This window comes from Geospiza fortis, unplaced genomic scaffold (genome assembly GCF_000277835.1).
Source record: "Geospiza fortis unplaced genomic scaffold, GeoFor_1.0 scaffold81, whole genome shotgun sequence".
In the NCBI taxonomy this organism is placed as follows: Eukaryota; Metazoa; Chordata; class Aves; order Passeriformes; family Thraupidae; genus Geospiza; species Geospiza fortis.
Window position 1 is genome coordinate 2494883 of NW_005054318.1, and position 11745 is coordinate 2506627.

Below are 11745 nucleotides of genomic sequence, written 5' to 3' on the forward strand. Positions count from 1 at the left end.
CCGGGCCCGGCGGGTACGGCCGGGCCCGCGGGTCCCTGGCCCCGCTGCCCCGGCCCGGAGAGGGCACGGCAGACAAGGGGTGGGCGGTACTGGTGGCGGTCTCTGGGCTCCCTGGTGGCGCCCGGGTTTCCGTGTGGGTTGGACGAGGCGGTCCCTGCTGCCAGCAGCGCGCTCGGGGGCTGGGGAAGTCGCTGAGGTCACCGCAGGGTGAAGAGGGTGTAAGCAAACTGGCCGTGAATTAGCTCCTGGAAGCATGAACTTCGTGATAGTTTGGTCTGTTTTGGTTTAAAATATTCTAGATCTTTCCTGTTCTGGGAAGGAACAGATGCTTGTTTCTGTGTGAGATAAATGATTTTTCTTCTTTTCTCTCTGAATTAACTAGCTTAACCTTTGTTGGTTTAAATTAGTGTTATAGCTCAGCCTTGCCACCGGAAAAATAAAAGTTGCCAAGTGCACTGCTGACATGCTCCAAACATCCTTCTGCCGCCTCCTTAGGTTGTATCCCCACATTTAAGTCTCTCACTCATCACCAGCAGAATCTAGTCAATAGACATTTTTGAATATATAAAATTTTTGCAGATTCCATAAAAACCTGAGTTCAAGGGGAATGGGGACATCCAGTTGCTTTGCCTGACAGAAATGCCACTAGATTTGTAGAGCAGAGGGGAGCACTGTTGGAGGCATTATTTCATTCCCAGCAAAAGCATTTTTTGGGACTTTGATCTCACCACATCTAGCTACTCAAGTCAGGAGACATGAAGTCATGGGGAGCCAAGCTTAATAAGTTCTGCTGCTCAGGGATTTGTTAAGTACTTAAAAGATGCTCAGACCCTATTGTAAGAGGTGAAGAAAACAGGGACTATATAGTATTAGTTTTAAAACTGCTTTTATAAAAGTTAAGTGTCAAGTTCTCTAGTAGGACACGTTGTAGTCTATATATATATATATATATATATATGTGAATCCAGTGGCAAGGTCTAATCTTGTTTCAATGCTGTGGGAAAATCTGCATAAATGAAAGGATATAAAATTTGTGTAATAAGCACACAGCAAAAAGAAAATACATACTGTTTAACTTTTAGGCATTATATCTTTTATAGTACAAATTATCAGAGTGGCTCTTAAATAGATGGAGAAATAGATAAAGGAAAAGAGAGTGTGCTATCTTCAGAGTATTGCTGATGCCTGCATTATAACTTGAATGCACTTGAATGACTGGATGACAAGGGATGCACGCTCAAGAGATACTTTCAAGAACTTTTCCACCCAAGTTTATGTTATTTACCTTCCCTATTTTTGAGTCCTTTTTGGAGCTTTATTTTGGGATTTGTTTGGGGGTTCTTGTGGTTTTTTGTTTGACATAAAGAAGATATAAACATCGTCAGGATGGAGAGACAGTGCACTCCCAATACTTATTGCATGACTGAAAGTGATTATATCTCTCACTCCTTAGTCTCACTGAAAAAAATAAAAGACTGAGATGTTGGAGGGTTCCATGGGAAAATGGAGAAAGTGAAAGTGAGCTTAGAGGCTGCAGGAAATATCAAAGCAATGTTTTGTCCACTCTTTGCTGCCCTTGGTTGTGGTAGCTGCCTTCTTGGCATTGATCACATAACTCTAGGTTATTACATGTAGGAATTTCACAGAATAGCACATATGGAGGTCTTGCTTCTTGAAGTGTTAAGTCTTGCCAAATAAATCCTCCAGTCAGATGTTTTTCTCTAAAGAAGAAAGGAGAATCACTTCAGTGAGCAGTTCTGCAGTCTGTACTTCTTCACTCCTGTCCTGATTTAGTGATAGTGACTGACCATTGTGTCCCTTTGGGTGAAGATGAGAAGTGAATTTGGTGGTCTTTAGATCATGTCTTTGGGACCCAGTTATTGAAACGCTGAGCAGCCACAAGTTCCACGGAAATCAGTCTGAGATTGAAGTACTTGAAGTTTTGAGTGATCAGATGCCAGCACCTTTAACTGAATGCCAAGTGCAGATCTGGGGTTTGCACTTTGTATTTTTGCTGCTAATGGCAATGAAATAAAAGGGAAATGATGCAGAATTCATTTATGAGATTCTCTATTTTTATCATCAAAATGGTCCAAGATTGTCTCAGATTGTCTTCCAGTCCCTGCGTTAGGTTTAAAGAATTAAAGGGAAAGAAAACTCCCAGTGCTTTTAGAGAAAATTAATACCTTTGCTTCTGATTCATGCAAGTATAAATTGTGCTTTCACAGTCTTTTGTCAGAGGTGGGTAAGAGTGTTGAATTCAGAGCTTATTTATGCAGCTTACTTTAATTTGGTTTTGTTGGTTTTCTTAAATTACTGTTGTGGGTAAATTGGACAGCTCTTAATTTTTGAGTGGATTCTGGGGCATGAAGTGCATGATGCGTATATCTAAGTTATCAATGCTGTCTCGCTGTTAATTACTTATATTTTCTGTTCCTGGAGAGTGTAACATATATCCTTCAGTCTGTTTTTTACTAACCTGAACCAGAACAGTGATCCATCAAATCTCATGTGCTAAGCACCTCGTAGAGCCTCCATTCCTTAGTTCCTGAGTAGAACTACTGGACTTGAATTATGTGAAACATGTTACTTTTCTATGAGTCCTGTTCCATAGTTCTCACCCAGCAGCAGAGTGATGGGTACTGGTTTTAAAGTAAGACAAGTTTAAAATCATGAAAACATTATTTGGCAGAGTTTTTCATATCATCCCAGTGAGATGATGGGTCTACAGTGTAATGGTCCCTCTTCAGCCCTGAGGTTAATTCCTTGTGCTCCATGCTTCCCTGTCTTTTGCACACTAGATCCCTCTGCTGTAGCAGAGATTTGCCATAAATTAATGTGTCTTCTTGCAGTGCAAAAGACAAGTTGCTTTTTAAAGAGGAAAAAAATGCATCACAAAGGTAATTTATCATTGAATTGCTGTAGAAAAAGCTGCTCTTGGAGAAGCCAGTGGTTGTTCTTTGCCTGCATTAGAAGTTGATACAGACTTCCTCTTAGGTACTTGCATCCTACCAGGGTCAAGTGCACAGTTTAATGGTAGTTCAACTTAAAGGTGGTTTTTTCCCCAGCAGTGCTTTAAGAGAATGTCAGAAAGTTACAATTCAGGAAACTAGAAATTAAATTATTTCTATTTGAACAGTCCCCAGTGAGAACTTGAAGCATAATAATGTTACATATGGGAGTTCTAAACCTGAATGATTTTTTTTTTTCTTTCCTCTTTAAAGGAAGAGTCAAGGCTGGATGTTCTGATAAATAATGCAGGGATATTCCAGTGTCCATACATGAAGACGGAGGATGGTTTTGAGATGCAATTTGGTGTAAACCACTTGGGCCACTTCTTGCTCACCAACCTTCTTCTGGGCCTCCTCAAAAATTCTGCCCCAAGCAGAATTGTTGTAGTGTCCTCAAAGCTTTACAAGTATGGAGAGATCAACTTTGAAGACTTGAACAGTGAAATAAGCTACAACAAAAGCTTTTGTTACAGCCGAAGTAAACTGGCCAACATCTTGTTTGCCAGGGAGCTGGCCCGTCGGCTTGAAGGGACAGGAGTCACTGTCAACTCCCTTCATCCTGGAATTGTCAGAACAAATCTGGGCAGACATGTGAATATTCCTTTGCTGGCCAAACCTCTGTTCAACTTGGTGTCGTGGGCTTTCTTCAAAACGCCTCTGGAAGGAGCCCAGACATCTATTTATTTGGCCTCTTCTCCTGACGTCGAGGGTGTGTCAGGAAAGTATTTTGGAGACTGCAAAGAGGAAGAACTTCTGCCTAAAGCCATGGATGACTTGGTCGCGAGAAAATTGTGGGATATCAGTGAAGTGATGGTTGGCTTACTGAAGTAAGTGCCAGGGAATGTCTGCAAAAAAGAATGCAGATAGCTATGCAGTGCATTTTGGCAGCAGTGAAATTCTCACTTTAAATGCTGTGGGAATACAGAATTTGTCCCAGTAAGTATGAAATAAGAGAGTGATTTATTTGGGAACTCTGTTTTGAAATGAAAGACAATCTTCAAGAGACACAGGCATTCAAAAAATTTTCTTTTTTTAAATTGTGGGTGTGAATATAATTTCTGGTTAAATCTGCTTAGAAAGTCATGTTTTACAAATAAAAATTAAGCAGAAGTTTGTTTTGCAATATATAAGCATATTTGTTAATACATGTCTTGTTGGACAATGCAGGGTACTGATGGTGAAACACTTCTGTAAAAAATTATTTGAAAATAAGTCTTAATAATAATCATCTTTTTTTGAACCATCACAATGACAAATAGAATGAAGAGTTTTCCTGATATCTTGCACTGTAATTGTTGAGGCCCCTGAGTGCCTTTCAAAGGCTTGTCAGCCCCATGGTTCAGTGAACAAAATCGTTGAGCCATGCTGAGTTTTGCTGTGAAGCACAAAGTCAGCTGTTTTGTGATGTTGCTGCTGTTCAGTGTGTAAGTACACTTGGTTGTGCAAGTTGTATTTTTATTTTCACATGTGTTGAACTTGCTGTTTCGTGAAACCTTGGGTTTCATTAAAAGGGTAGTTGCAAAATGTATAATGGTCTTGACAGGGCTTTGCATGGCATGAACTGTGTAAGACCTCATGCAAATTGGACTGAAGAGAATAAGCTGCTCAGTGTGTTTGGCTTGACTGATGGCACTTTAACTCAGTAATGAGGTTCCATTAATGTCTCATACAGCTGACTGAGTATTCTTTAATAAAATCTTTTTAAAAAGAAGACATAGCTTTCATTCTTTTATTGTGGGAGATGTATCAGAAACCAGCAGCCTTGATAGACTAGCCTTGTTTCAAAGCAGGAGATGAACCCATGTGTTGGTTTAGGGAGCCTGTGCTGTGGGGCTGGTAGAAATAAAATGGGCTCCAATGAAATACGTAAGTATTGTGTGAGTGTGCTGTTTGTTTTTTTTTAATTCATATGAATTATGATTTCATATTGACATTTATGCCTTTTAGGTTTGGTCTACATTACTAAAAAGTTCTAGTAGTTAGGTTATATAGAGTAAATATGAAAGAATGGTTTACAGTGATCTATGTTACTATTACTCGAAGGAGAATCAATAATAAATGATATATTCAATAGTTCCTTAGTCATAAATACATCAGTTCTGCACTTCAGGTGGTGACCTATTAAATTTTTAAAATCCTTTCTCTGATTGTTTACTCGGACTCTCAGCATACTTTAGCTTTTGCACAATGGAGGGGACTTGATCTTGCCTTTCTATTCCCCTGCAAGAGTCTATACTGGGTGACATGGGTGGAGCACAAAGCATTTCCAGAAAATCATAAGGCAAGCTGAAAAGCAGAGCAGGTTTGTAAAATCATGTAACAGGTTGAACTTTGCACTGCTCACTGTAAGGCAAGGTGTAGAGGTGGATGTGTTGTCAAAGCACGCTGTGAGTGTTGAACAAAGTTCTCCAAGTGATGCAGAGGGAGTTGTGCTACACACTTAAAGAAGTCCTGCTTTGATCTTCAGTGATGCATTTCACATTTTAATTTTAAACACTTGTAAATGGCTTCAGGCAGCACCTTTAGCAGGCAGCTGAAGTATGAAGACTTCATTAACTTTTCTGTGAAGAGTTACAGAGGAGCTGAGCCAAACTTGTGTTTCAGTACTACTGTAGCAATTCTAAAGAAACTACGGCAGTGTTCCTTTGCTGAAACGTGTGTGCACCTTTTGCAAGGAAAGCCTTGGATGCAAAGGTGGACAGTGGAGAGGATGATTATCCTCAAAATAACTGCAGTAAAGAGGTGCATGGGAACTGCCTGAAGAACAGAAATAAGTGTAATTTTCAGACTGAATGATCTACGTAAGATGTGCCCTTGCCTTCAAAACAGCAAAGGTGGATTCATAGTGAAGTAGGAGATGCAGAATAGTAAGTCCTAGTTGTTTGCAACAGGCCATACTTCATACATCTACAATGTACTTATTTTTGTTCTTTTGAAACATTTTTGAAATAAGAGCCAGTGTAAGAAAGAGATTACATTCCTGTAATCATAACTAAATTACAGCCTCATTCCAGAGTAGACTAAGCCTTAATGGACTCTTAATGGAGGATGAATATTACCTGGAAACAATTTGAAAGGATGGATTGTTGGGGTACTTACGGAAAGGTAGGCTTTTTTTCAACATCTGAAATAAGTAAAATTTATCACTTTCAAGGTTGAATGTCATTTAACTGCTATGGACTAGAAAGCTTTGATTACTCCCTTGAGGCTGCTGTGAATGTTTCTTTATGTGATGCCTTTGTTATTCTAGTTGCATCCAGGAACTAGAGACCTCACAGGTCAACAGATCTACAAAAGCTAAGTGCAAAACCAAAGAAGAGTCCTTATTTCAACAAACAGTAATGCTGACTCAGTCTAGGTAAGAACCAAATATTTTGGCTAAGGAAGCATCCTCTCCCTCTCCCTCTCCTCTCCTTCAATGAACTCAGGTGTATGTGTATGATTTGAGGACTGTGGGCTGGATGTCTCCTCTTGGAGCTGGTAGTACATGAAGAGAGGATCAGCACCTTCACACTTGCCCCAGTGTAGCAGTGCCTCCAGAATGATGTGGCAAGCTCTCTGTATTATTGTTATATAACCAATTTGTATTGAGAGCATGCAGCTGAAAATGTTGCGTTCCAGTTGCCTTCTTTCAGCATCACCACCATTTGAGCACTCCTATCCTCAAATTAAGCTTACTTCCTATGAAGAATTAAAGTTTTTAAAATAAGGGTGAAAGAGGAAGGCAGTGATCAGGGATATCAGGCAAAGCATGTGGAAATGCAGCTTTCATTGACAGGTATGGACACTGACAACATAGCTGGCAAGTACTTTGCAGATGTGAAAGTACAAATATCTAATCACCTGCAGATATGTAGATACAGTTAAGAAAGCCCCAGCTGAGTTTAAGATCTTGCTGAAGTTTCTGATAAACATAAATGTTAAAAGGCTTTTTTCAAACACAAAATGTACCTTCATCTTTCTTAGGTAAATGGTTAGAATTTGAGTGTTGATTTTTGAGTCCACAAGCAGTGTTCGGCCAGCACTCCATACCTGTGCCCAGGGGATTTGAAAACAGGCTGGGACATGTCTAGGGCACAGTGACTGCTGAGAACATATTCCCTGCCCTTTTGCTTCTCCCAGGGAAAGTGCCTCTGATAGCTGGGAGGTGGAGAGCCACAGCAGGGCTTAACTGCCTGGTTGCAGGCTTTCCCCAGTGAAGCTTTTGGCCAGTGTCAGCAGTGTATCCAAGCGGCCCATTTCTCAGTGGTCACATTTTATATGGCAACAACATGGCACAGTAACTGCATTCTAAAAGGCTGGGATTAGAATCAGCATTTTGAGGAGTGGTGTGTGTATGCAATTTAATCTCTCAGTTTAAAAGATAGACAGGAAGAGCTGTCAGTGATGCACCAAGGAGCTGAGATGTATCAAGGAGAGTGGGTTGTCACAGGAGTGTCACCTGCCACTGTGCTGCTCTGGCACGTGGTGAGGCAGTGGGCTGGGGACAGAGCAGTCGGGCTTGGGCTCAGTGTTGAGCTCAACTGCTTGAAGCCACATCCAGGTATACAGTCTGGAGAACACACAGAGCTGAGGGTAGGAAACATCTCTTTGTAATGGTCAAGAGAAACAGACTTCAAGTATCTTAAGGGGAGCACTTTCTAACTGTTTTACTATAATCTATTCACCTTTGGCTGTGGTACTTTTGAAATTACCTATAATAACCAACCTCCCTTATGGACAGACCAAGAATTTAAGAAAGAAAAATTGAAACAATTCCTTTTTTTTTAACTCCTTTATTTTGATTCTAAATTGCAAGCCCTAGCTATCAGCCAGCTCTCCCTGCACACATGTATGTATTATAGCTGAGGTTTCTGCAAGCAAACTAAATTGAAGTTGCATGTATTCATTTTATATGCCCCATATGTTTAAGCCAAGGGAGACTTACTTTTTAAAAAGCACTCTGAATCTGTCACCAATTTACCTTTCTTACCTTGCCACAAAGGCCAACATCTATCCCCAGGCAAAGGGACAACTCTGCTCTTTCAGTTACTCCAGTCAACACAGTAGGCAAGCTTATAAACCCAGTGGGGGTTCGCCAGTAAAAATTCTCCATCTTAATGAGATAAATGTTCAGTTTTTCCATGATGCAATAAAACCAGAAGTATTTAAACTCTCCTCTTTTCAGCAGTTGCCTGGTTTGCCTAAGCTTGCTACTAAGTGAATGCTTCACAGGCTCCAAAGCCTGCGCCCTGTGAATGTGTGGCATGATTATGCTTTTGCTGAAAAATGTGGATAATTCCCACTTCAAACAGACTTAATTTCTTTTCACCTAAGGCTATAAACAAAATAAACAACTTGCAGGAGTCATACAAATAACTTTAAAATGGAAGGCCTGTTCCCTTTTTCACATAACTTTTTCCAAACTAATCATTTAGAGAGTAATTGACTTGCAAAACGATCCAGGAGGCCTCCACAGTTGAATTATTATTTTTGATCTGTCCCAGAATGGTGCTGCTATTTCTCATAACAGAAAATGACAGGCTCCCTCTAGACTTTTTACTTACAGCTTTAGCTACCACTAGCAGCCTCACACCTGTCGTAACTGGATTCAGATCAGAGAAATTAATTAGAAAAGTTAATTAATTCCAAATGTCCTGTGTAACATGGGGAAAGGAATGCTTCCCTAATCGTCTTTTGTGAGGAAAGCCTGGCACAATGACCACTAAACAAGGTTTAGAGCCCTTTCTTTCCACATTTAAGAATGATCACTTCAGGTAATGTGGAAGAAACTTAGCTAATCTGCATAAGGAAAATATAAATAGCTCATTTGCCATGAAAGACTCAGGAGACCATCACATGCTTGAATCATTTTACCAGGGTGCTGAGAAAGTGATAGCTTTTCTTATGTCTGCTTCTTGGGCAAAACAAGCAATCTGGAATCATGATCCCACTAAACGCACTGGGAGTCAGACATCTAAATATTTTTGCTGATCTTGATCGCCTGGTTTTAGGTTTGGGCAGTAGGACCCTTACAGCCAGATGGATGATGATTGTTTTAAGCTTGATGAATGAGGCTTTATGCACTCCTGTGGATGTATGGCATTTTTAAAGGAAATTAGGAGGGTGGGATGGTGGTGGCAGTAGCAGTGCTATGCATATATTAAATATCCTGCAGCATTCTACAGAAAGGTGTGGTTTTTTTCCCCAAAGAAATGTCAGCTCATTGTTGCAGCTGTTGGGATGTCTGTCACCTGGACTGAAGTCTGATGATGACTGATCTTAATAAAAACTGTCTGAAGTTTATCTAAGTCCTGTTGCAACCTTCCCCACCAGGTGGTCAGTGTCCTGGGTCCTCCTAGGTCCTGGCATGACCATCACCTCTCCAAATGCCACCTGCCCTGGAGACAAGCAATGCCAGGGTCTTTCTAGATGCTTCAAGAAAGGGGTCATGAACAGCATCTGAGAAACGACAGGTGACACACCTTGGAGGCTCAGAACCTACATGCACTGCATCAAGTAGTTTTGATATCATTTTATACATTTATTTACAGACAGAAATTCTTTCTCCAGTGTACCTGGATAGATAATTTAGGCTTCAGGCTTCCCTGGAGGCCTCTATATGCAACTCTGTAGGTGTATCCCATGAGTAAAGCATAGTAAATTGAAAATTGCTTCAGTACAGCCAACCCATTTGCTACTCTGAAGGGCTGAGATCCTAGAGGTCCGGTAAAAATTGTTGAGAGTTCTAGTTGGCACCTCACCTGGCTTTGAACATACTTGGGAAGAGACTAGATCTTCATTTTCCTTCAGTCTGCCCTCCTCAAAATATTCAGAGTCCTAGATATGTCTCAGAAGAATCATCACAGATAGGGAAATAAAAATAAGATTGCTTTATGAAGGCTTTTTGTTCATAAAATTTTGCTGTCAGTGGAAAATTTTAAAAAATTCTTATTTTATACAGCAAGATGTATTATGAAATAGTTGTATTAGCATAGCTAAAACTGGGGTCTTGGGCCAGTAGAACAGACTAAGAGATAACAAGCTCATCTGTAGTCACAAAAGAGGCAACGTGAAAACTCAAAAGGAAAAATTGAAAAACTTTTGATTATAGTTACATTTTTTCTGAATTTGGGGTTTTGGGGGGTTCTGTTTGTTTGATTCTAGATACTTGCTAATTTTTTTAAAAGGGTTAAAACTGTATGAAATATTAAAACATCCATGTTTCAACAAAGAGGCACAGTTCTTCACTATGGAAAACCCATAAAATGACAGGAAATGGCTTAATGTGTTAGGTGTTCATTTTTAGGGGTTCTGTTGACAGAAGTTGATGGATGAAAATATTGTATTTCATTTTTGCCTTTTGTTCAGTAAATAGCATGGAATTTTGATGCTGCCTAGAGGGACAGCTTTGTACTACGGTGGTCTAAACTGGGATTTTTCATTAATGTAACTCAATCAGAGTAGTTTTTTCTAGTTTTTTGTTAATTTTTTTTTTAGGAAAAAAGCTGAAGTCAAAGAGAAGACCAAGAAAAAAGCAGCACAAAGTTTATCTTTTACTCATCTGGAAGAGTTTATTTTAAACACGGAACATTGTTTGCTGCTGTGGAAATGAAAGTGAGAGAGTTGCAGCTTTCTTCCAATGCCATCTGGCAGATGATTTACTTGCGTATGGTATTCACTAATCCAAATAACCCCGTGTGTGGTAGCATTGTCTCTTTACTGAGCATGCAGCTGACTTGGCTGAACCCTACATGGCTCACACAAGGCTATCAACAGCACAGTACAATAGGTTGTTTAAAATTAGAACAGCATTATGGAAAAGGATGTGCCAAATTCATTGTGCCTTTACCTATATTAAGCATTTTCCTTGAGTTTGATGTTTTCTTTTCATTCTCTTCATGGTTTTATTCACTCCAGATCTACTTGGGCTTTAGCCCATTTATTTCAGCACTTACATATAGCTCAGATGGGACCAGAGGGATGAGCACCCAGCCCTGGGCTGGTATCCTTGCCCTGATGGTAATTGTATTTTCTCCTGTAAGGTTCCTTCTCGGCTTCATGAAACTTTTATTTCTGCTGGGAAATAAAACCTTTTTTTTAGCAGGACAGCTGTATGATGTAACCAGTAGTTTTGTGGTTAAGAAATTCTCCCAGTTCTTAATCTGAGCCAAAATTTTCTCCAGATCAAGATATTTCTATTTTTCAGGCAACAGATCTAGCTACTTCATTATTATATTAATATTAGTCTGCTTCCTCTTGCTGTAATACAAAAGAAAGAGCCTTGAATGGCTATATCTGGAAGTAAAATAACCAGGGGATTATGCCTTGAGAAGCAAATCCCAGGCTCTGAGTAAATAGAAGCATTCCCTTATATCTTTTCTTTAAATTCTAAGGAAAGGTGAGTATTCTGATGCTCTTCTATGCTCAAGATAGTGTAATGTCTCCCTTCTCAATGTATTCTGACTGAGTTTTCCACAGTGCCTAACTCTATGTGCATAAAATTCTGATTTTGTATTCAAATTCCACTCTCTGGTCTAAAGTTCTAAAATATAAGTATTGAGTGTACCTTAGTTTTAGTCATTTCTGGTTTTTAATTGGATATGGCCTTGATAGGTCACTTCAAATAGTTAATTCTGTGGTTCCATTTGCAGTTGAACAATTTGTTAATTGCTGATTTTCCTTAGAGATGGATAAATATAACTCAAATGTGAAATTAAAATAGAAATAATGTAAATATTTTTGTAGAAGATAG

The 11745-nt window shown here is 39.6% G+C and overlaps 1 protein-coding gene across 1 annotated transcript; it reads left to right on the forward strand.

The window, feature by feature from the left end:
* Positions 1-3215: 3215 nt before the first annotated feature.
* Positions 3216-4722, forward strand: LOC115947807 (retinol dehydrogenase 14). The gene has a single exon (XM_031056448.1). It carries the CDS (start codon positions 3282-3284, stop codon positions 3840-3842), a length of 561 nt encoding a protein of 186 aa, XP_030912308.1. The 5' UTR covers positions 3216-3281; the 3' UTR covers positions 3843-4722.
* Positions 4723-11745: the final 7023 nt, after the last annotated feature.